General features: G+C 34.0%; 2 protein-coding genes across 12 annotated transcripts in view; one reads left to right on the forward strand and one right to left on the reverse strand.

Annotated features, from left to right (window-relative positions):
• Positions 1-24869, forward strand: part of LOC135132916 (voltage-dependent T-type calcium channel subunit alpha-1G-like) — a 117266-nt gene that overhangs the window by 23845 nt on the left and 68552 nt on the right. For all 7 annotated transcript variants that reach the window (XM_064061136.1, XM_064061133.1, XM_064061135.1 and 4 more), the window contains exon 3: positions 5723-5903. In XM_064061136.1, coding sequence (XP_063917206.1) covers positions 5723-5903 — 181 coding nt within the window. The remainder of the gene's footprint in view (positions 1-5722; positions 5904-24869) is intronic.
• Positions 20614-24192, reverse strand: LOC135132920 (uncharacterized). Of its 5 annotated transcripts, none has more exons than XR_010281106.1 (5): positions 23418-24192; positions 23171-23279; positions 22911-23114; positions 20823-20967; positions 20614-20774 (listed from the first exon to the last, which is right to left on the reverse strand). XR_010281106.1 is itself a non-coding variant. In XM_064061145.1 (5 exons), exons 1-4 carry the CDS (start codon positions 23620-23622, stop codon positions 20939-20941), a joined length of 387 nt encoding a protein of 128 aa, XP_063917215.1. In that variant the 5' UTR covers positions 23623-24192; the 3' UTR covers positions 20614-20774; positions 20823-20938. The 5 variants fall into 5 exon arrangements, 2 of the variants coding, with proteins under 2 accessions (XP_063917215.1, XP_063917216.1); XR_010281107.1 differs by having other exon boundaries at positions 23171-23288; XR_010281105.1 differs by having other exon boundaries at positions 23406-24192.

Below are 24869 nucleotides of genomic sequence, written 5' to 3' on the forward strand. Positions count from 1 at the left end.
TCATGTAAACGTGCCGTCCCTCAATTTTGGATTTTACAAAGTGCCTAAGGACTAACGACAAATACCACACGCATCTGTATGACTGGTCGCGTAAATGCTTCATATATTAAAAAAAAAATTAAACTAATTAATTAAACAAATTTATTGCGATTAAACATCACACTCTCCATTGCGATAATAAGACATAACAAAGAAAGTGTCTTGTTCAACAGTATAAACCATTTTCAGTCTTTGCTTCCTAGCACAAAAACAAAAATTTTCCTATACACGCACCAAGAATTTTGAAAAATACTATTTTGTTGTAGCCTTGATCAACGAGAATAACTGCAATTCATACTTGAAAAACGTTAAAACAATAAAAATGATGACTTTCAATGACGTGCCTTTCGTCCGTTTTCGTCCTTTTTCGTCATTTTCGTCCTTTGCGTCCTTTTTCGTCCGTTTCGTCCTGTTTCGTCCTTTTCGTTTTTTTCGTCCTTTGTCGTCTTTATCGTTCTTTTTCGTCCTTTTTATCCGTTTTCGTCCCTTTCGTCCTTTTCGTCATTTTTCGTCCTTTTTCGTCCTTCACGTCCTTTTTCGTCCTTTTTCGTCCTTGTCGTCCTTCTTCGTCCTTTTTATCCTTTTTCGTCCTTTACCTCATTTTTCGTCCGTATTATCCTGTTTCGTCCTTCTCGTCCTTTTTCGTTCTTTTCGTTCTTTTCGTTCTTTTCGTTCTTTTCGTTCTTTTCGTCCTTTTTCGCCTTTTCGTCCTTTTTCGTCCTTATTATCCTTCTTCGTCCTTAATATCTTTTTTCGTCCTATTCGTCCTTTTCATTCTTTTACGTCCTTTTTCGCCCTTTTTCGTCCTTTCGTCCTTTTTGTCCTTTTTGTCCATTTCGTCCTTTTTCCTAGTTTTTATCGTTTTTCGTCCTTTTGGTCCTTTTCGTCCTTATCGTCCTTTTCGTCCTTATCGTCCTTTTTCGTTTTTTTCGCCCATTTTCGTTCTTTTTAGAACTTTCCGTTCTTTTCGTTCTTTTTCGTCCCTTTGCTTCCTTTTTCGTCCTTTTCGTCCTTTTCGTCCCTTTTCGTCCTTTTTTGTCCTTATCGTCCTTTTTCGCCTTTTCGTCCTTTTCGTCCTTTTTCGTCCTTATTATCCTTCTTCGTCCTTAATATTCTTTTTCGTCCTTTTCGTCCTTTTCATTCTTTTACGTCCTTTTTCGCCCTTTTTCGTCCTTTTCGTCCTTTTTGTCCTTTTCGTCCTTTTTCCTCCTTTTTATCCTTTTTCGTCCTTTTGGTCCTTTTCGTCCTTATCGTCCTTTTTCTCCTTTTTCGTCATTTTTAGTCCTTTTTCGTCCTTTTTATCCTTTTTCGTCCTTTACCTACTTTTTCGTCCTTATTATCCTGTTTCGTCCTTTTCGTCCTTTTTCGTCCTTTTTCGTCCTTTTCGTTCTTTTCGTCCTTTTTCGCCTCTTCGTCCTTTTTCGTCCTTATTATCCTTCTTCGTCCTTAATATCCTTTTTCGTCCTTTCCGTCCTTTTCATTCTTTTACGTCCTTTTTCGTCATTTTTCGTCCTTTTTGTCCTTTTCGTAATTTTTCCTCCTTTTTATTCTTTTTCGTCCTTTTCGTCCTTTTTCGTTTTTTTCGCCCATTTTCGTCCTTTTTCGAAATTTCCGTCCTTTTCGTCCTTTTTCGTCCCTTTTCTTCTTTTTTCGTCCTTTTCGTCAGTTTCGTCCATTTTCGTTCTTTTTCGTCCTTTTCGTCCTTTTCATGCTTACCGTCCTTTCTCGTCCTTTTTATGCTTTTTCTTCCTTTTCGTCAATTTCGTCCTTTTCGTCCATTTTCGCCTTTTTTCGTCCTTCTTCGTCCTTTTCGTCCATTTTCGTCCGTATTATCCTTTTTCGTCGTTGTTCCTACTTTTCGTCCTTTTTCGTCCTTATCGTCCCTGTTCGTCCTTTATTATCCTTTTTTGTCCTTTACGTCCTTTTCGTCCTTTTTGTCCTTTTCGTCCTTTCTCCTCCTTTTTATCCTTTTCCCTCCTTTTCGTCCTTATCGTCCTTTTTCGCCCATTTTCGTCCTTTTTCGAACTTTCCCTCCATTTCGACCTTTTTCGACCCTTATAGTCCTTTTTCGTCCTTTTTATTTTTTTTTCGTCCTCTTCGTCAATTTCGTCGTTTTTTGTGCTTTTCGTCCTTTTCGTCCTTTTTGGTCCTTTTTCGTCCTTTTCGTCCATTTTCGTCCTTTTTCGTCCTTTTCGTCCTTCGTCGTCCCTATTCGTCCTTATCGTTCTTTTTCGTCCTTTTTATCCTTTTTTGTCCTTTTTTGTCCTTTTCGTCATTTTCGTCCTTTTCGTCCATTTGTGTCCTTATTACCCTTTTTCGTCCTTTTCCTTACTTTTCGTCCTTTTTCGTCCTTTTTTGTCCTTTTTCGTCGTCCTTGTTCCTCCTTATTATCCCCTGTCGTCTTTTTTCGTTCTTTTCGTCCATTTTCGTCCTTTTTCGTCCTTCTCCTCCTATTCGTCCTTTTCCTCCTTGTTCGTCCGTTTACGTCCTTTTCGTCCTTGTTCATCCGTTTACGTCCTTTTCGTCCTTTTCCATCCATTTCGTCCTTTTTCGTCCTTTACATCCTTTTCGTCATCTATAAAAACCCTGTATAATATATATAATAATAATCAAACCTAAATTATGAAGCAATTCAAAAATATTGGTCCAAATTTATTTAGACAGAAATTCCATAATGAACAAATTAATTTTCTTAACTAAGTTATGAAATTTGGGTTTAAGAATTTTATTTTTTTTATACCTACTTACATTACATAGGTTAAATTAAGGATATATGGTATATTTTAGCAGAAACAAAAAAAAACAATAAAAAGGGACAAAAACCTCAACAAAAAAAAGCGGCAAAAGAGGCAACAAAAAGTGATAATAAAGGCCACAAAAGAAGTGCAAAAAAACTATGGGAAAAGACAAGAAGGAGACTAAAAACACAACAAAAAGGCGACGAAAATTAGGCAAAAAAGAAAACTGGTGAGGAAAAAAACTATGAAAAAAAAGTAACCAAAAATATGCAACAAAAAAAGAGACAAAAATGCGACTACAAGGACGAAGTGGAAAAAGTGTCAAAAATTAGACCACAAAAAAAAATGACAAAAAAGGGAAAACAAACAAAAAACGTCACTAACTAAAAATAAGGCAATAAAAAGGGACCAAAAAAAACATAAAAAATGCGACAAAAAGAAGCGAAAATAAAATGTTAAAAAAATGTAAAAACCACACAAACATGCACCTTAAAAAATGAAGCGGAAAAGGTAATTAAAAAGAAAAGAGAAAAAACAGACCTACAAAAAGTTGACTCCAGAGAACCGATAAAAAGGGACCAAAACAATGGACAAAAAATCAGCGATAAAAGGAGCAAAAAAGACAACAAGAGGCGAAAAGAAGGTGAAAAAAATTGAATAAAAAATGTGATAAAGTTATGAAAAGGTCACTAAACAAATGGAATCAAAAAATTGTCAAAAGATAGGTGAAAAAGAAAACCGAGAAAAAAAACAAAAAACGCTATAAAAAATGTCGATAAAGGGGTAAAAAACAAAAAACCAAAAATGAGGAAATGCGTTTTAAAAATGGTGCAAAAAAACTCAGAAAAAAATGTTACAAGAAGGGTGAAAAAGAAGGAAAAATACAAAAAAAAACAATAAAAACATGCCATAAAAAGGGAACAACAACACTGTCAAAAAAAAGGCGAAAAGAGGGCCAATGGGTGAAAAAAAAATAAAAAAGGGTCCAAAAATGTGATAAAAAAACACGCGTCAAAGAAAAAGGTGAAAAACGGCAAACAAAAAAGACAACTAAAGCAACTAAAAAACGACAAAAAAGCCACAAAAATTCGATTTAAAGATTGAGCCAAAAACGTGTTGAAATTGTAAAAGTCGCAAAAAAGAAAGGCAAGAATTAAGCCACAAGAAGGCAACAAAAAATGAAAGAAAAAAGAACAGAAAAACGTGATAAAAATCAAGAAAAAGGACGACCAAAAAAAGGCGAAAAAAAATGGAAAAGATTAATAAAAAATATAAAAAATCCACGAAAACAAAGTATTCCAATCATTTTTCCAGGTTCGCCAAATTAAATATGGCTATTTTTAAGGTAATTTTGCCAAAAACTCAAATTGTCAATCCCGATTTGCCAAATTTTTAACTTTTTACCAAACAATTTAAAAAAACTCAATTTTTCGATAAAATTTTTGCAATTTCTTACCTTTTCTTTTTTTCGAATATCCCAATTATTTTCCATTTTTCCAAAATTTCCAAAATAACACGATCAACAGGCATTCTATTTCGGATCAGTCCGTCACGATCTATATCCCAAAATTGTTAGTAGATTTTTAGGCAACTTTGCCAAAACCTCAAAGCCATAAAAACACGATTTAAAAAATGGAGACAAAAATTAGGCCTAAAGAAGGCCACTAAAATAGGACGATAACACCGTACAAAATACTACACAAAATTTCAACGAAAAAGAGAATCAAAATAAAGAAAAATAAAGGCCACAAAAAAAGAAATAAGAGACCACATGACCTGACAAAAAAATAACACAAATAACACAAAAATTTAGCAGTAGAGCGGCACAATTTTTGTGTAAATACTAATTTCTAAATTTCACCCTTATTTAGACGTTAAAATAGTATAGTTACATCATATACTGCATTGGTCGTCACCGTATACATTTTAAAACAAGAAAATTGAAAATTGTGTGGGTTTGTATAGCTCAAAATTTGTTTAGGCGTTTGATGTGACATAAACATCAAACTTTTGAGTTCAAGGCCACAGTAAATCGAGACAATATTGACATTTGATTCAAACTAATCAATAATTGTTGAAATAAACCAAGTGAATTTTAATAAGGACAAATTAATTAACGAAATATCTAGTAAACAATGTTGGATCAATCAGTTTTCGGTTATAAAATTAATTAATAGTAATAATGTGACATAAATCTGGCACTATTGACTTTGTCAGTTACCGTGTCGCTTAATATTAATGGTGTAATAAATTAATGCTTAGGTATTAAGTAACATTTATGAACAAATTGTTTGTGAATGACACAGGCATGTCCACAACAAAATTCGGTGACATTTATCTAAAAATTAAATTAAAGTTAAATAACTACGCAGCTCCTCTAGAATTAACAGCTTAACTCGATTAAAATGTTTTGATATAATTTAAGAATAAGAAGTATTGACATTTTAAACATATTTTTGCTGCAAATAGCAAAATGTCACTTGGGTATACAAGAGTAAAAAAAAAGTGCGTCGACCCAGGGACGCACGGATGGATTTTAACTCTGCTTTGTCAATTTGTATAAATTAAACACGTATACGCGGCGAAGTCATTCATTTTCTCTTAAAAAATAATTAAAGCCAAAAATATGTTGCATTTGTATTTTTTTGACAAAATGATGATTAATGATGATGATTTGGTTAATTAAAGTAAATATCCATGTACTGTCAATTGTTGTTTATTATAAAATATATTTTTTTATTTATTTATCATATAGAAATATCCAAATAATATAATATAGCGCGGCGTTACATGCCTATATTCAGACTCAGTTCAGACCTGTGTCGGTGTCGGTGTCGGTGTTTAACATGAAAAGAAAGAAGTTAAAACTCCAAAATTTATTTGAAGCACTTATTTCGGTTAATTTTAAGCCAGATAAGAATTTTAAACCACGATTTTCTTTCCAGGTATGCGAATCTTGGTCATGCTGCTCCTCGACACCCTACCCATGTTGGGTAACGTCCTCCTCCTGTGCTTTTTCGTATTTTTCATCTTCGGCATCGTAGGCGTCCAGCTGTGGCAGGGAATCCTTCGCCAGCGCTGTTACATGGATCAGAATTTGAACAAAACACATAATTTCACATTGCCGTAAGTAGACTCTCATCCACCTTATCATCAATTAAAACATGATAAGCCACCAATTCGAAAGACCCATCGGGTGGTTTCAAATGGACACGTAATCGAATCATCCCTTTAATGTTAATCAAACACTCTAAAAGAGTAGTTACACCCCATGTGCCAGAAAAAAGAGTACTTTTGCTAGTCACTAAAGACGTTTTGTGCCAGCTTTTCATGCTTTTAACTGTTTGAATTTGATCGACACGTTTTAAAATCATTAACCACACTATTCGAATTCATAGTCTCATGCAAGTTTTGTGGTTGGAGTCTTCCAGTTTTAAGCATGTTTCCCTCTGGACCAGACACTGCGACCATTGATGGAGGAGTACTAACCAATTGTGTCCTCGTCTGCTTTCTCATAACACGACATGTGACTGTGATAAAAATGGGACAAATAATCTACTCGTCGATATTTTATTGCACGATAAATATCCTCGTGTCCTGGTAAAATAATCAAAAGAATAAAAGAAATGAGGTTTAAATCGAACGTTAGTGGAGCTAAATAATAATGGGATAGGCTTTTACGGAAACATGAATAACGACACGATCTTTAAATAATGAAACGAGCAAACTGTTATTGTTTGCGTCGTTGTCACTCTTTAAGGGTAAATAAGAAACAATTATGACGACCGGGATATTGTATTGTCGCCTTGAAAAATTATGTTTTATGGATGTTTTAGTGCAGTCGTAAAAAATAACAGCCGCATTTATTTGAGAGTCATTTTTACAAGAACGCCGGCTTGAATTTTAAATGTGGATTTTAATACATAAAAACGCATTAATTTGACGGAGTAAAGTTTTGCGTTTGTGTTAAATGACATTATGTTTGTTGAGGTGCTGTAAAAAAATACAGGTGTTTTCATTAATATTAAATGAAATATGGCTCGACGACAATTATGACAGCATTATTGTTCAGATAATTTGGAAATATTCACAGTAAATAATGTCGTTAGTTCTATAAATGTTATAAAATGTTATCACGTCACGACAGTGAATTGATTTTCTTTCTTGACGTCTTCGTTTAAAATCTATTCAAAATTGGTCTAACGTTATTTACACAGAACTTCCCTCCCTCTGTAGCACAAGCATTAAAACAAGTTTAGTTTCTTCGATAAAGGATAAAACTTGATTTTGCGATACGATTCTTTCAAACTCATTGAAAAATAAAACACACCAATCTCCAAGAACGTTCTAAATTCTATTAAAAACGAAACACCTAAAATTTTCCAAAATTTTGTGGATTTTTAAACCAAACTTGAGTTTTCAATATGTTCACGTTTTTCCAAGCACTTTCGAAAATGTTTCAATGGATTTTTTTTTAATTTGGAGGATATTTCGAAAATCGTGCTCGGGGACCATCCACAGACTATATTTTTTGATTCAACTCGGCGGGAACTATATCCTGGAATTTTTTATGGTTTGAAGGCAATTTTGCAAAAAGTTCAAATTGTCAATTCCTCACTTACGAAATTTTTTACTTTTTTCCGAACGTTTTTCCAAAAACTCAATTTTTCAATAAAATTTTTGAATTTTTTTTACCTTGCAGAAGCTATTTTCGGGTTCATTTCTTCGAATATTCCAATTATTTTCCATTTTTCCAGAATTTCCAAAATAAAATGTGGCCATTTTGGGAATATTTTTATTTCGAAAATCTTAGCCGGGAACTATCAATAGGCTATATTTTTCGGATCAGCCTATCACGATCTATATCCCAAAATTTTTAGTGGATTTTTAGGCAACTTTGTCAAAAACTCAAATTTTCAGTGCACCCCCTTACGATTTTTTTTTCTTTTTCCGGGACTTTCAAAATTTTCGACTTCATTTTTTCGACTATTCCAATTATTTTTCCAAAAACGCGGAAATAATATATGACCATTTTGAGGATATTTCGAAAATCATGGTCGGGTGCCATTCGCGGACTATATTTTTGGAATCATGTGATCCCGGAATTTGATTATGAATTTGAAGGCAATTTTGCCAAAAGCTCAAATTGTCAATCCCCTACTTACGAACTTTATTGCTTTTTTCCGAATACTTTTCCAAAAAACCCAATTTTTCAAAATTGTTTACCCTTTCCGCGCAATTTCGAAAACTACCTAAGGACATTTATTTGTTGAATTGGACCTGCAGAAATTATTTTTGGGATCGTTTCATGGGGTTTCCAGAATTTTCAAAATAAAATATGGCCATTTTAGGGATATTTTTTTCGAAAATCTATCAACAGGCAAGTTTATTTCGAACCAACCCGCCACGATCTATAACCCAAAATTTTTAGTGAATTTTTAGGCAACTTTGCCAAAAACTCAAATTTTCAATACACCCGTTATGATTTTTTAATTTTTTCCGAGACTTTCAAAAATTATGATTTTCAGCTTCATTTCTTCGAGTATTCCAGTTAATTATCCAAAAATGCCAAAATAAATTTGATTATGGGTTTGAAAGCTCAAATTTTCAAACTCCCATTTACGAAAATTATCTAAAGACGTTTGTTTATTTCGACTCGCAGAAGTTATTTTCGGCTTCATTTCTTTGAATATCCCAGTAATTTTTCCGTTTTTCTAGAATTGGATATATAAAATATAGCCATCCACTTATCAAATTTTTGAATTTTTTTTGAGCACTTTCGAAAATTATTATTTGGAGGTGAAGAAGTTGCTTTCGGCTTCATTTCTTGGAGTAGTCCAGCCATTTTTCCAGAATTGCCAAAATAAAATATAGCCATTTCAAAATATTTCGAAAATCTTATTTCCGATTTGTTTTTGGAATCAGCTTGTCGACCCATATTTTTTTTGTGGATTTGAAGGCAACTTTGCCAAAAGCTCAAATTTTCAATCGCCCATTTTTAAAATTTTTGACCATTTTTCCAGCACTTTCTAAAAATTACTAAATTTTTCATAGAAATTTTGAAATTGTTTACTTTTGTTTATTCATTTCCACTTGCAGAGGTTATTTTCGCCATAATTTCTTTGATCATTCCATATATTTTTGCATTTTTACAGAAATGCTAAAATGAAATATCGTCATTTTGGATAAATTTTCAAAATTCGACTATGAAACCGAATACCTCATTTCGAAATCTTTGGCCGATGACTATCAATAGAATATGTTTTTGGTCGCGATCTACATCCCAAAATTGTTTTTTCCATGTTTCTGAAATTGCCAAAATAAAATATGGGCATTTTGAGAAAATTTTAAAAACTCGGCTTTGAAACCAAATATTTCGAAAATTTCGGTCGGGGACTATCAACAGGCTATAATTTTCAGATCAGCTCGTCGTGATCTTCATCTCAAAATTATTCGTGGATTCTTAACCACGTGTTCCAAAATTCACATTTTCAGTACATCCAACTATGAAATTTTTAAATTTTTTCAGGGCGCTTGAAAATTATGTTTTCAGCTTGCAGAAGTTGTTTTGGGCTTCATTTCTTCGAGTATTTCAATCATTTTCCCAGAATTTCCAAAACATAATATGGCCGTTTTAAGGACATTTCAAAAATTTTTGTTGGGAGCATCCATGGGCTATGTTTTTGGAATAAAGTCTTCGAGATCTATCTTTGTTCAAATTTTCAATTCCTCACTTGTGTAATTTTTAGCTTTTTTCGAAAAACTTTCGAAAATTACCTAATTTTTCAATGAAATTTTGCAATTTTTTACCTTGTTTGGAACAATTTCTAAAATTACCTAAAGAAAAATATTTACCTATTTGTTAATTTCGATATTTTTGGCTTTACTTATTCGAACATTCCATTCATATTTCCATTTTTCAGAATTGCCAAAATAAAATACGGTTATTTTGGGAATACTTCAAGAAAGTCGTTTACGGCTTCATTTCTTTGAGTATTCTAATTATTTTTCCAGAATTGCCAAAATAAAATATGGCCATTTTAGGGATATGTCGAAAATCATGTTCGGGGACCTTCCACAGACTATTTTTTTTTGGAATCAGCTCGTCGAGGCCTATATTCCAGAATTTTTTTGTGGATTTAAAGACAATTTTGCCAAATGCTCAATGTTTCAATCCCTCACTTACGACAATTTTTACTTTTTCCGAACACTACCAAAAAACTCAATTTTTCAAAGAAATTTTTGAAATTTTTTACCCATTGTTTCTATTAAATTTTGAATTTTTTTCCGATCATTTTCGTAAATTATCTAAAGATTTGTCGATTTCGACTTGTAGAAGTTACTTTCGGCTTTATTTCTTCGAATATTCTAATTATTTTTCCATTTTTCCAAAATTGCCAAAATAAAATATAACCATTTTGGGGATCTTTCGAAAATCTTGATAGGGGACCATTCACAGGCTATGCATTTGAATCAGCTCGTCGAGATCTGTCCCAGAATATTTTTGTGAATTTGGAGCTCAAATTACCAATTTATGAAATTATTGGCCCTTTTCCGAGGATTTTCGAAAATTAGTCAAATTTTCAATGAAATTTTGAATTTTGTTCAACCATTTTCGAAAATTACTTAAAAACATTTGGTTGTTGATTTCGGCTTCTTTTTTTAAACATTCTATGATTTTTCCAAACTAAAATTTGGGGATTTTGGGGATATTTTAAAAATTAGAATTTGAAACTAAATATTGCAAAAATGTTGACCAGTGACTATCAGCAGGATATCTTTTTTAGATCAAGTCGTGGCGACCTACATACCAAAATTGTGGATTCTTAAATAACTTTACCAAAACTCAAATTTCCAGTATATCCAGCTATAAAATTTTTGACTTTTTCAGGGCACTTTTGAAAATTAAGATCCCAACTTTTCCCCCTCTTTTTTTCGAGTATTCAAGTTATTTTTCCAGAATAGTTGCCAAAGTATAATATGGCCATTTTGGGAATATTTCGAAACTCTTGGTCGGGGACCATCCAAGGACTATGTTTTTTGAATTAGCTCGTCGTAATCTATATTTCAGAATTTTTTGTGAATTTGAAAGCAACTTGGTCTTTTTTTGTCAAAAGCTCAAATTTTCAATCCTCCACTTACGAAATTTTTGACTTTTTCTCCGTACACTTTCCAAAAGACCCAACTTTTTCAATAAAATTTTGAAATTTTCTACCTTTTCAAGAGTATTTTTTTTAAATTACCCAAAGACAATTTTTTTGTGAATTTGACAGCTGCAACTTCGGCAAAAGTTCAAATTTCCTACAACCTTAATGAAATTTTTGACGTTTTTTCGAGCACTTTGAAAAATTGCCTGAAGACATTTGTTTGTTGTTTCCGACTTGCAGAAGTTATTTTCAGGTTCGTTTCTGCATTTCTTCCAAACATTTTCCAGAATTGCCAAAATAATTTTGGCCATTTTGGGCGTATTATAAAAATTTGGTTTTAAACCGAATATTTCGAAAATCTTGGCCGAGGATATCTTTTTCAGATCATCTCGTCGCGATCTATAATAAGCATCCCAAAATTTCGTGAGAATTTTAAGGCAAGTTTACCAAAATTCAAATTGCTAATACACCCAGTTATGAATTTTTTTTGTCTTTTATTACCAGTTTTGACAGTTATTTTGGAGTTGTTCTCGGCTTCATTTCTACGAGCATTCCAATCATCTTTCCAAAATTGCCACAATAAAATATGACCATTTTGGGAATATTTAGCAAATTTTGATCAGGATCATCCACGAACTATGTTTTTTGAATCAGTTCGTCCAGATCTATATCCCTAAATTTTTTTGTGGATTTGAAGTCAAGTTTACCAAAACCTCAAATTTTTACTGCTCCACTTACGAAATTTATTTCTTTCCAAAAGAAGATATTTTTATTTCGAAAATCTTGAGCGAGGACTATCAGTAGGCTATGTTTTTCAGATTCGTTCATCACGATCTCCATACCAAAATTTTTAGTGGAATTTCGGCAACTTTGCTAAAACTCAAATTTTGAATACCTCCCCTTAAGAAATTTTTGAACTTTCCCGGAATCCAATGATCTAGAAACCTACATCCCAGAATTTTTTGTGAATATGACGGTACTTTGCCGAAAGCTCAAGTTTTCAATGTATCACTAATAAAATTTTTTACTATTTTCCGAACATTTTCGAAAATCCCTCAATGTAATTACCCTAAGATAATTTTTTGCTGATTTCCACTCGCATTTTTCCATTTTTTCAGAATTGCCAAAATAAAATATGGGGATTTTGAGCATATTTTAAAAATTCGGTTTTGAAACTTTCCCAAAATTCACATTTTTATGGATTTGGAAGCAATTTTGCCAAAAGCTCAAAATTTTAATGACCTGACTTGACCTGACTGGACCAAACCGGACCTGCCTGGACCTAACCTGACCTAACTGGACCTAACCTGACCTGACCGGACCTAACCTGACCTGACTTGAACTGACCTGACCTGACCGAACCTGGCCTGACCTGACCTGAACTGATATTTTCCCAGCACTTTCAAAAATTACCCAAAGACATTTTTTGGTGATTTCGACTTGTAGAAGTTATTTTCTTAATTCCTTCGAATATTTCAATAATTTTTGCAGAATTGCTAAAACAATATAAGGACGTTATTTTGAAAATGTTTCAAGAATCGTGATCTAAGTCCATCAGAACTGTGAGATTTAACATGCATTTAAAATTTCACAACATTCAGTCCAGTAGTTTCAAAGGTTATCTGCCTAATAAAACGCTAATAGACGACAAACAGACGGAAACAGGGACCTACTTTTGCATATTCTAGGACTGATGAAACGTGGATAAAACATGAAATTCAGGAACGATAAGAATATAATATTTATACGGCTATAAATGCACATTGATTGCAAGATTTACTTAGCAAACTTCTGAGTAGACGTCATCAAAATTTGGTAGGGGGGTCTATAAGACAAAGCGTGTGCTGCATTTCAAAAACTAAATTTTAGTTGGGGTTTAAACAGTCTTAAAGTATACTCAAAATTAACACATAATGTTTGTATTTTTTAAAAGTGTGCATAATACTTAATATTAAAAAAAAAATTAAATTCACTACAATTGCCAAGTGAAGTTAATGCGTATTAAAAATGTATGCGCTTGAAATACAGAGATAATTTTTTGAAGAATAAAGTACCTGACAACATAATGCCATTTAAATAAAATGAACTCAAAATAAGCAAACATACTTTAGTCTATCAATTATTAAAAAAAATAAACAAGATTTTATTTTAGCTGCCAAAACTGTATTTATAACAGCAAAACAACAAGGTTTCAACATTACTTTCTAGAATATCAAACATTCTGCAAAACTGACACCTACTCTCCATACGAATTATCCCTTTTAAGACACACTTTCGATAAAAACATGCATACTTCAAACACAACGGCGAAAAACGACACGTCAAGTTAAAATATTTACAAGCAGCCGTAACATCAAACGCTGCTGCCTTTTCCAAACAGTAAATTCACCCTCCCATACTTTTATTATCCCAAAAATACATCGCACGGAACTACAAACACGCTCCAGAGATTACAGATTTAATCCCCATTAAAAAACTTATGATTGATAGTTGCAATTTTTCACGATGACTCGCAGCGCCTGCAACAATTCATTACCAAAAAAGATGCAACTGGCTGTCAAACTCTCTTAAACCCGATTGCACCATATCCGGCGGAGAGGAATAAACTCCATCCCCTTTAATCCGGCTCGCCTTTTTCCTTTTACTAGGAGAATCAGTTAATAGTGATGTTAGACACGAAAAAGAGCTTGTTGAGGCCGCCATCTTAATGAATTAATTTGATTAAGTTGGCAGCCTGATTTCGAAGAAATATTGCGCAAAATGTAACGGACAGTCGCATTTATTCCGGCTCGGAAAAAATTATTTTCGGATGAAACGCGGTTTCTTTCGGGCCGACTTAGCGGAAGATTACAAATCAAGCAAGAAATTAGAGGGAATATTACTAGGGTGGGTGCACATAAAAGGAAAGGTATCGTGATGGGGAGGGTGCGTGTTTTGGTAACAATGAGATCTGAAAAGGAAAAGATCAATAGATGGATATTGGTGCAAGCTGGAGATGGAGGAGCAAAAATTGGACTTAATTAGATACAAAATTAAGGGTCAGGAGTGTCCACTGGTACACACAAATATAATATAACTAGTTCTAAATAGCACTAAAACTCTGTGAAACGTAACTTTTCAAGTCGCTTTAAAATTAATGTTGAAAAAGAAAACCACAAAACAAATAAAAATGTAGAAGCAGCTGGTTTATTCGGCGCTCTAGGTTTTGATTATTTTAATACGCTGGAAAAACTTTTCACTTTGTATTTTCTCGAATTTTGCCTAACAGAATATTATAACTTAATTTAATAACATCATTACCCTCAGGTTCATTTATCAAAGAAAGCACTACCACTTTAATTAAAACAATAACCTCGAGCATACACGTCTCGTTATTAAAACTGTCGATAAAATAATACTCTAATATGTTCAATTCCGTCTACCCTTCCAACGGAATTAGCTTTCCATTTTCTCCCAAAACCTTTCCGCCTTCGACACCCCTCCCTTAAACAACCTACTTGTTGCTCAGTAGACGGTACAGACACGTTGTTATTGATCCAACGGCTTAAAAATGCCCAACGAGAACACCGTCGACGTAATTTGTTAATACAGGGTGATTTTTTTTTGTGAATTGGCCCGCTATAATATTCGTAAATACAACCCTGGAATTTACGCAGATTTTAGACTGACAAACATCGCGACTAAAACATCGACCAAGATCCGTATCGGGAAGTTTATTCAACCATTCTTGATCTAAATAGCACAAACATGGCCACAAAATTTTATTAGTGTGCAATATTACTATCTTTATTATGCTAACAAAGCAATTAAAGAAATCTCGGTAATAAAACGGACTAAAAAACAAAATATTTCTAAGATAAAGCGATTAACTAGAAAAAGGTGAGATGGAAATAAAGAAGAATGAAAAACATATGAGATGTCGTCAAAAACGTGTCCTAAACATCAAGAACAAAAAAATAATAAGATTCACGTTTGGGGTTAGCTAAGCATTGGTGAACGTACGTTGTATGCTAAATTTATTATAAACAAGTGCATATTTACATAGTATAGTATAATAATCTAAATTTAAACTTTTTAACCCATTTTTCTGTGTACAAAAAAAATAAATAAATCTCGAAAATGCACTGCTACATAGTCCACGATGAAAACACCAACTTGGACTCGGACATCTGGAGCGACAAACCAACTTAATCTGGCTGAAATTCCACTCCAAATATTCTCGTATAAACTGCGTTGCATCCGAACTGTATGTTGGCAATCACTTATACATGAACAAAAAACCAGACCTTTCTTCTATTCAAGTATGCTTACAGCGTGAATAATAAATACAAAGTCTATAAAATACTGGAACAAGATATCAAATATGAAACTTGAGTAGCACATGAAAAATATTACGTATCCGTAACTTATTTCGATCGGTGAACTTGAATTTTAAATTTCCCAGTTTTTTACCCTTTCGCCGTTTAAGGCTGTTGCTACGCTGGAATTGACAAGAAATAGCGCCAATGGTAAAATACGCTTAAGAAAAAACTGATTGCTGTTTTATTATGCATAGTCTTGGGAGTTTTTGATGATTTTAAGAGAGATATGATCGATGTACGTCTGTACAGTGGTATTTTTTGTAATAACAAAAAATTAATTGGTTAAAATGTTTGGCTAAAATTTAATACTAAATTACAAAATTGTTTTAACGCAGAAAAAAGCATTCTCTTTTACACGGTTTTCGTTAATTTGTTTTTTAATTTAGCAAAAATATTAAACAGTCTCTTATTGTCTTGGCTGCTCAGACCTAATTAATAAAGATAAAGTGATTTAAGTGAAACAATGAGATTAGAAGAATGCAAAGGAAATAGGCAATCAATCAAACGCAGAGGTTCAGAAAGAGTAAAAGAAGATCAAAGAGTGAAGCAAGTGTCCAAGAAGGGAGTAAAAAGAGAAAAAATGCACAAAACGCTATCTATGGGTACGTGAAATCAAAAAGATTGAACGATGGACGCGCTGGGGAAATGGATAAAAAAAAGAAGAACTCAAAAATGAAATCGTATGAACTAAGGGGGAACGCCATAAAGAAAATTTCAGAGAAAGAGTGCAAGAAAAATTAAATGAACAAGAACTGGAGGACAAATTTCAGAAAATAGGAAGACTGGAAAATCCTCAAAAAAATTCGAATAGAAAGCGCACAAGAAGTACGCGGAAGAACAGTCAAAATTAAGAATACGAAAGAAACAGCATGGTGGTCAAAGATCTTATACGATTTCAAATCGTCCCCAAACAGAGAGAAAGGACTGGAAAGTTTTATGATAAGATCGGCGTTATAAACTATGAATAGTCAGGGGCCTAAAACTGTTCCCTGTGGAACCCCACTTAGGACCTTGTGTGAATTACTAAGCCACTCATCGATTTTTACTCTAAATGTTCGAAACCATAAAAAACTTTCTATCCACTGAAGTAATCCACCTCTGACTCCAAAATGCTCAAGTTTGTAAAATAAGCGACGCATCGGGACTTTATCAGATGCTTTGATGCAGTCAAAATAAATTACATCAACAGGATTATCGTTGTTAATTTCTCTAGAGCATTCATTGAGCACAAATCCGCGTTGCTCAGCCGGAATGATCTCGTGTTCAAGAAGGAACTTCATCATAGAATGACATATAATGGATTCCATCAACTTACTAATCAAACATGTTGGGCTGATAGGGTGAAAATTTCCAGCATCAAGCTGGTCCCCTTTTTTAAAAATCGGTTTGACAGTTGCTGTTCTCCAATCGTTAGGCAATTCACCGGCGATAAATGATTGCTGCATGAGGAGACTTATATTATGCCTTTTTTTCTCAAGGTATGCGTAGTCATCTGTTTTAAATTTTTGTTGTGAAAAAATGACTACGTAAATTAAAAAAAAAGGCAAAACATAAGCCCCACCCACCCGCCCTGTCTCAATTGTGATGAATTCTTTTTATTCGTTATGAGCCAAGAGGGCGGTGCTTAATTGCCAAATCCTTATTTCTCTACAAGAAATTACCATGTAAGACATGTTTCTGGGCATCGTGTTGTTCAAAAAATACTACGTATATTAACAATTAAAGCCAGATTGAGATCGAGGCGGATGGGTGGGGCTTATCTTAAAAACTTAATACATATGCTTGCTCTAAACAACGCCACTACTCAAGAACATGTTTAACATAGCAATATCTAGTAGGAAAACAAGGATTTTGCAATTAAGCTCCGCTCCACGATTTACGAAGGGTATAAAATCATCACGATTGAGATAGGGCGGGTGGACGGGGCTTATATTGAAGCCTTTCTTTCTTAATATGCGTAGGCATCTGTTTTAAATTTTTGTTGTGAAAAGATGACTACGGAAATTAAGAAAAACAAGTCAAAATATAAACACCACCCACCCGCCATGTCTCAATTGTGATGATTTTTTTCATTTGTCGTGAGCAAAGAGGGCGAAGCTTAATTGCAAAATCTTTATTTCTCCCAAGACATTACCATGTAAGACATGTTTTCGAGCATCGTGTTCTTCAAAAAATGTATATTAAAAATTAAAGCCAGACTGAGATCAAGGCGGATGGGAGAGGCTTATCTTTAGTCTGGGTGGGGCCTATCTTTTGTCTTTCTGTTTACTTCATACATATAGATTGCTTTGAACAACATGATTAGCCTAGAACATGATTCACATAGCAATTTCTAGTCCACAATCATTCAAAATGGCAGCACTCAAGTGGATTTAGTTTTCTTCAAGTTTCGGAGTCTAGTAAAGGAGGATTTGAAGAAGGTTCAGCAGTATATCCTTCAGCAAAGGTACTTACAAAAATATTTGCAATTTTGTCATTTTTTGAAATTAGTGTACCAGTGGAATCTCTCAACTGTGGTTTTCGAATTGATCCTCCAAAAGTGTCACATATGTATTTGTAAAAAGACTAAAGTTTTTTATTTCGAGCAAGTTGAGCTTCATATGAGGATTTAGCGCTTTTAATTTTCGAAGCTAACTGATTTGGAAAAGTTCGGTGAGCAGCATAATCTACCACATTACCAGAACCTTTGAAGGAGCGCAACAAATTTCTTTTGATACGGATCATTTTAACCAATTGATTATTATTAATCCAAGGACTTCATAAATACTCTAGGAATGGAGTTGAGGAGGGTTAGTTCTTGAAGCTGGGAGTTAAACGCTTCCCAGTTTTCAGATATAGTATTCTACTTAAGAGTTGACGCCCAGTCAACTTCCACCAGATCTTTCTCTAACATTTGATAATTAATAATTACACAGGTTTACACTAATTTTTGGACAAAGCAAGCAATTAGTGTTCTTAGAGCAATTTTGCACGCTAAACACGATTCTGCAATCCGTTTGTCGCCATCACGTCAAGTTTTTGAGATATTGAATATGACAAGTTTTGATGAAATTTTAATAGTTTTCTTACAAAAATCTTTAAAATTAAAAGTCTAGCCCAGTATTACTTTGTTGAACATACCTTTGACCATCGGTTTCACGCAACAACATCCAGCATTAATCGCTCATCATACCTTTATCCCAAAAACCTTGGCAATTTATTAATGAAATGTAGCCGTTCGCCCTGTTTATCACTAATAGCGGCTAATTAGTTAGCAGGAAAAAAATCTAGGTGCGAATGAAGGAAATGTAAGACATGCGAGCCCCAATTTGTTTATAATCCTTCAATAATTTTGCAACAATTTCTTTGTAATCGGGACTTTTGTTATTACTGAGAAAATTGTGCACGATATTTTTAAAAGATTGCCGTGCTGCCGCCTCGTCCGATGACAAACATCTTGTAAATTGGCTGTCTTGCATCAGTTTTCGTATGTCCGAACCAACAAATAGTCCTTCTTTTATTTTGGCATAAGATAACTGTAGAAAAATTATGAGTAAGTATTTGAAGGCTGCACCATCTTTGTCGAGTGCTTTTTAACGAATTTTTGATGACCAGTGATGAATGACAATGCGCAATCTCAAAATCTAGACGTGCTGGAGAACAACTGACCACGGATTTGAATTCAGCGAGCGAAAATACATTAGAAATGATAAATAGATATTCAGTCCAAAAAATTTTTTTGATTTTTGTAAACCTGTGTTATTGACTTTGTGGTAATGGTTATTTTATTTGTAGCCTGTATGTTGATTTCAAGATTCGGCAGAATTGTCACATGGTGAGATTTACTGATTGGGCTAGAATATTCTAGATCAGCAACTAAGTCAGGGTTAGAGGAGAGAGCCAGATCTAGCACAGAAAGGCATTCGTTTTTTCTATATCTGGTGGGTTCCGGAGTCATGAACCACCTCTTGAAGTGAGGGCTCATTGACAGGTGAATCGTCGGAGGGGTTGGATCTTTTATGTGTGGCAGAATCAAGAGCATCGTTACTAGTATTGGATATCATAGTTTCTGTAACCATATTGTTGGATGTTGTGCCGGTTGTAGCAGCATCATCAGTGGTAGCAACGTCGTAAGTGGTAGCAGCATCAATGTCAGTCAGCGGATCAGGATTAGGGGAAAGTTGTTGTTGGTTTGTACACTAACTGGCTCTATGACCAGTCTGGCAACTTTTAAACAAGCTTGGTCATCATATATTAGGAAAATGCGATAGCTAGTTTCTTCATATTTTATTCCCAAGGAGGAGGGTAGTTCTATTGTAGTATCCGGCGTTACAAATATTTGACGTCTGAAGCTTAAGACGTCGCTGTAATCTTCATTTTGAATGCCTGCCCGTAAATAAGACAGGGGAGAAACAGATTTGTAACCAAGACCGGAAAAACACAAGGAAAGAATGACATCATGCGGAATACTGGGACACACGTTTGATAGGACGATCCTTTGCACTGGAGTAATGAATTTCCAAATGATGTTAAGTGGAACATGAAGACATGGAATGATGAGCTAAAAAAAAATAAAATGTACATCAACGCGGAAAAAAACCAAAACGATGGTAATAACGAAGAACAAGTCCCGTTTAAAGCCGAGTTTCAAGATAAAGACACACAAAAAATATGTACCCAGTTATCGATTTTCTTAGAACGGTTTGTTTTTTCAATGGAAATTGTAGTTTGATAATCCAACATGAAAGTTCGGAACTATTTATTCATGAAAAGGAAATCTTATCGAAAAATACCCAGTAAACACAGTTACGTCTTAGCGATGTTAATGCCACTTAACTCTGTCTACGATCTTGTTAGCTGTTACATCCCAAACTGCGTACATTTGCTTTCCCTGTGCTATGTAATGTAATCAACAGTGACCCATGCTTGTAACATACTGGTGACATCCACATTGTTTCAGACTAGAGACGTGCTCGCTGGTACATCATCATAACGTTGTGTTAGTATGTCGCTAGATTCTCTATATTTTGATGTATCTGTTACGTTTTATTTTAAACGCCAATATAACGTATTAAATGGACATAGACGTTACGTATATATCGCAACATCGTAAACATATGACTCTCAGTATATTTTATTAACATGATCTATGCGATATGAATAGGCATTTCAGAAAGTCTAGTTACCATTTAGGGATATGGATATGGAGAGTAAAATTTAGAGCTTACAGTAAATTATTATTTTATTCAATGTTTGAAAAAATATAATATGTAATAAGTAATAAAATACAAAAATTAATATAAATTCATAATATAAATAAATAAATATATATATATATGATTTCCTAATTCGAAAATAATACAATATAATTTACACTTAAAAAAAGACACAGAAACTATACCCTGTCGTTGTTTTTTCTTTCTTCAGGCGTTGACTAGAATGCCTTAGCCACTCTGAGCAGCGTTGTTCTACTTCTTTTTCTATTGCGGAATGGGTCTTCATTGTAATTTCTTCAAAAATAAAAATTGTAATAATTATATTTATTGCAAAAAAAATACCTTTCATAATATTCATTGTTTTTGTCCCAGCCATTTCGGAATTTTCCTACCGAACAAACAAGCTACAGCAAATTCGCTGATTTTTTTTTTTTTAATATACATTGTTCTTTTTCCCATTACCACCTATCTGGGACAATAGCAGTTCCTGAAATAAGAAAAGAAGAAAATATTTTTATGTGTATATATCGAGTGACTCTGAAATAAGTTCGGAAAATAAAACCACAAGATCACGAACTAGAGAAAATTTTAAGTAATTTCTTTTATCTAGTCCTAATTCAGGGGACAAAAATATATCAAGATCTACACCTCATTCAGTGCCATTTGTTTTCATCTAAGCAACACACAGCAAAAATAAAGAAAAAAATTAGTCACAATGGAAACTCAATAAATCATTGCCGCATCATTTACATTTAACAAGATGTTCCGTATTTGTTTCTTGAAACTGGAGCAGCAATTTAATTACTTTGAATCCGTGTGACAATTAAAGGATTTTTTTTTCCCAATCTATTTGGAAGTCACCGCGTATGTATAACATACAGGCTGCTTCACTATAAGACTTTTCTGCAACCCACTATGTATGTAACGTGTTAAGCGAAATGTGTCATGTTTAGCAGGTTCCTAAAAAGTGTTATAGTATTACAGGCATCTACCTGTATATAATATCCAAGATTATGTTATATGTAAGTACATATAAATATATTTAGTCCAGTAATTTTAGCATAAAAAAGGGATCAACCTCGGAATGAGAGACAATAAGCTGAATTTTTGTATACGCCTTAATTTTGGCGTTCTAAAAGTTGTCTCAAAAGTCTCATAAAATCTCGTGTATGCGTCGTAAGTTATTCAAGGTCAAAGGTCAAGAAAAACAGTTTTTTGCAATTATCTCAGTTTCTATTGCTCCAATGATGTTAATAATTATTATCATAATTGTAGAGCACAAAATTTGGGACAAATTTTATTTGAAATATTTTTTCATGCGCTCAATCGTTTTTGAGATAGAGGACAGTGAGCGCGCAGCGCTCGTCCATACGTACTGTAATGCAATCAACCGTGAATATCTGTGAATACTACCTTGAATTTTGAATAATTTGTATTATTAATCAATTAATACATTGCATTTAATAACATTTTACATATTTTCAATATATTCATAGAATAATACTTACCTACTTTGTGTAATTAAAAACTCATTTAATGAAATATTTATTGTATATCTCAATTTATTTATATCTTTAAAATGTGTAAGTTTTTAAATACTTATTTTTCTATCATGATTATAACTGGAAGGTCTGGAAACAACAATTCAGGGCACCGAAGATGACGACGACGAAACAGAAATTCCCGAACGTCCAGAAGATGACGGTGAAGAAGAAGAAAATTGATACTTTTGTTCTTTAAATTATTAAAAATTTATAGATTTTCACTGCAATCCAATTTCAATCGTAAGAAATGTACAGCTGCTGAATAAAGATAAAATTAAAATATATTAACTCGTTTTACTTCCTTAAAATTTACTTTGAAAAAATTAATATAACTTTAAGATATATAATAATCTACCTAAGATATACTTACAATAAATATGTCATTTAAAGAGTTTTTAATTACACAAAGTAGGTAAGTATCATTAAATAAATGTATTGAAAATATGCAAAATGTTATTAAATGCAATGTATTAACTGATAAATAATACAAATTTTTCAAAATTCAAGGTAGTATTCACAGATATTCACGGTTGATTGCATTACAGTATGTATGGATGAACGCTGCGCGCCCACTGCCCTCTATCTCAAAAACGATTAAGTGTATCAAAAAATGTTTCAAATAAAATTTGTCCCAAAGTTGTGCTCTACAATTATGATAATAGGTGTTAACATCATTAGAGCAATAGAAACCGAGATAATCGCAAAATAATGTTTTTCTTGACCTTTGACCTTGAATAACTTACGACGCAGACACGAGATTTTATGACACTTTTGAGACAACTTTTAGAACGCTAAAATGAAGGTATATACGAAAATTCAGCTTATTATCTCTCATTCCGAGGTTGATCGCTAATTTGACTGGACTAATTGTATTTTTTTAACTTACAAAGAAGCCTGCTTGTTGTAGTAGGCAGAGATAATCTTCTAATTCCTCAAAATTTGTTTACCTGTGGTCTTGGCGGCATATCTTCTATTACTGTTTTCTTTTTGATTTGTCACATTTGATGACGTTGTCATATTGGAAATTTGTTCACTCGTTTCCTTTAGAATTTCTTTTGTTTCGCACATATTTTTTGTATTTGTTTCAAGTCTAGAGTTAAATTATGTTCATTAGCACCTAGTTCATAAAAAATTGCAGTAACATACCTTTGCAACATGTTGTGGCAAAGCGCCTCACTTTCAAAAACAATCACCGTAAGTTCTTCAAAATCAGCGGGAGTATCTTCAGTGATTAATGGTGGTATTTCCAGCTTGTCTGAAAAAACTGTTGTTGTTATTTACGTACAGTTATCAAAAACAACAGAAGAATGTAAAAATTAAAATGATTACTTCATTAGAATTATACATTGTATATCTATCTGCATTTTTTAAATATATTAACTTTCTTAGATACCGGTGTCCTTACTCCCTCCGTCCAGGAAGCCATATAGTCTAATAGTCTTTGGTCTTTGTCACTAGGTAATCTATCCTGTATCGCTCCCGGAGTTCTTACCAGCGAACTCCTTCTTCTCTGTTCCGTAAATTTTTCCATAAACTCTTCTTCTACTTTCCTTATTTCCTCTTGTACTTCCTGTTTTCCCTCCATTTTCCTTCCTCATAGTGGGTTATCCGAGGTACCCTGCACCGTAATCTTGTCCCTGTTCATATCGCTATTCATCATTATAATCGGTAACCGGATAGTGGGAAAAGAAAAGACCACTAGGCCTCGGATAGCCTTAAGGCCGGAAGAAAACAAGAGTTGTTCAAGGAAGGACGACAGATAAAGTGTAAAGTTTCCATCCGTAAAGACGAAGAAGCATGGAAGAGGGAAGAAAGAAAGAACCAGTCGTTCAGGGTGACTACTGGGGGTGGTCCGCGGCAACGGTCTTCACAAAAATATTGAGGCGTTTTACTGCCCCTCATCCTGCTTATGGCCGTCACTAACCAACTTCCCTTGCGAGAGTTGGCCGTTCCCCTATCCGCCACCCGGGGGACGCGCCTGGTAGTTAGCCACCCCAGGGACTTAACGTGACCCAACCAAAGTAGACTTGACCTGACCTGAGCTGATCTGACCTGTGAATAAATAAGAACCAAAAAGTACATCCTTATTTTGTGAAACAATTAATGATCCCCCAAAATAACGAATCCTTTAAAATAGATGAGCAATTAAATTTTCACATAGTAGAAACCATTTCATCATTAATTCTCGTTCAGATTATGTATGCGTTATTTCTTGTCCACCTCATCGCAGCAACAGCATGCAACTGTTAAAAACCACGATTTGAACACCAAACGCCAACCCCAAACGTGAAGCTAATTCACACCCTGTACGTTATTTATATCTATCTATTTATTTGACATAAACAATGCAACGAATTCCTACTCAAACCCGTCAATAACGAGTAAAGTACTCCACCACTCCCGCCACTCCCATTAAAAACCTACTTGTTGCTAAACACTAGGTCAACCACCCCACGTCCCTCTCCCGGTCTCCCGGCGCGTTCACTCCGAAAAATGGCAGTTATTCTGGCCACATGGGTGCACGAACACAAATCTCGCATCGATGCGAATTAGCATAAGTGTCCCTGTGCGTATTGCATGTCACATTTTTATCACAGTTGGGCCCTGTTTGAATGGAGCGGCTTTAATTTGTTGCAGAGAAGTCTCGGAAGAATACATAGTGCGCGTGCCTGTTACGTAAGATTATGTGCCGCAAGCTGAGTGTTTCTAAATGCGTCTCGTGCCTGTCACTTCCGCTCTGTACACCTATATGTACATCCGTCTGTGCGCTTGTACACACCAGAAGCAGTCGGCAGCTATGTAAACCGGTCTGCGTTCAGTGTTGCCAACACGCAAACATGGGCGG

Source organism: Zophobas morio, unplaced genomic scaffold, assembly GCF_036711695.1.
Source record: "Zophobas morio isolate AGI-343-1 ecotype UQ-CSIRO unplaced genomic scaffold, CSIRO_AGI_Zmor_V1 ptg000021l, whole genome shotgun sequence".
Taxonomy (NCBI): domain Eukaryota; kingdom Metazoa; phylum Arthropoda; class Insecta; order Coleoptera; family Tenebrionidae; genus Zophobas; species Zophobas morio.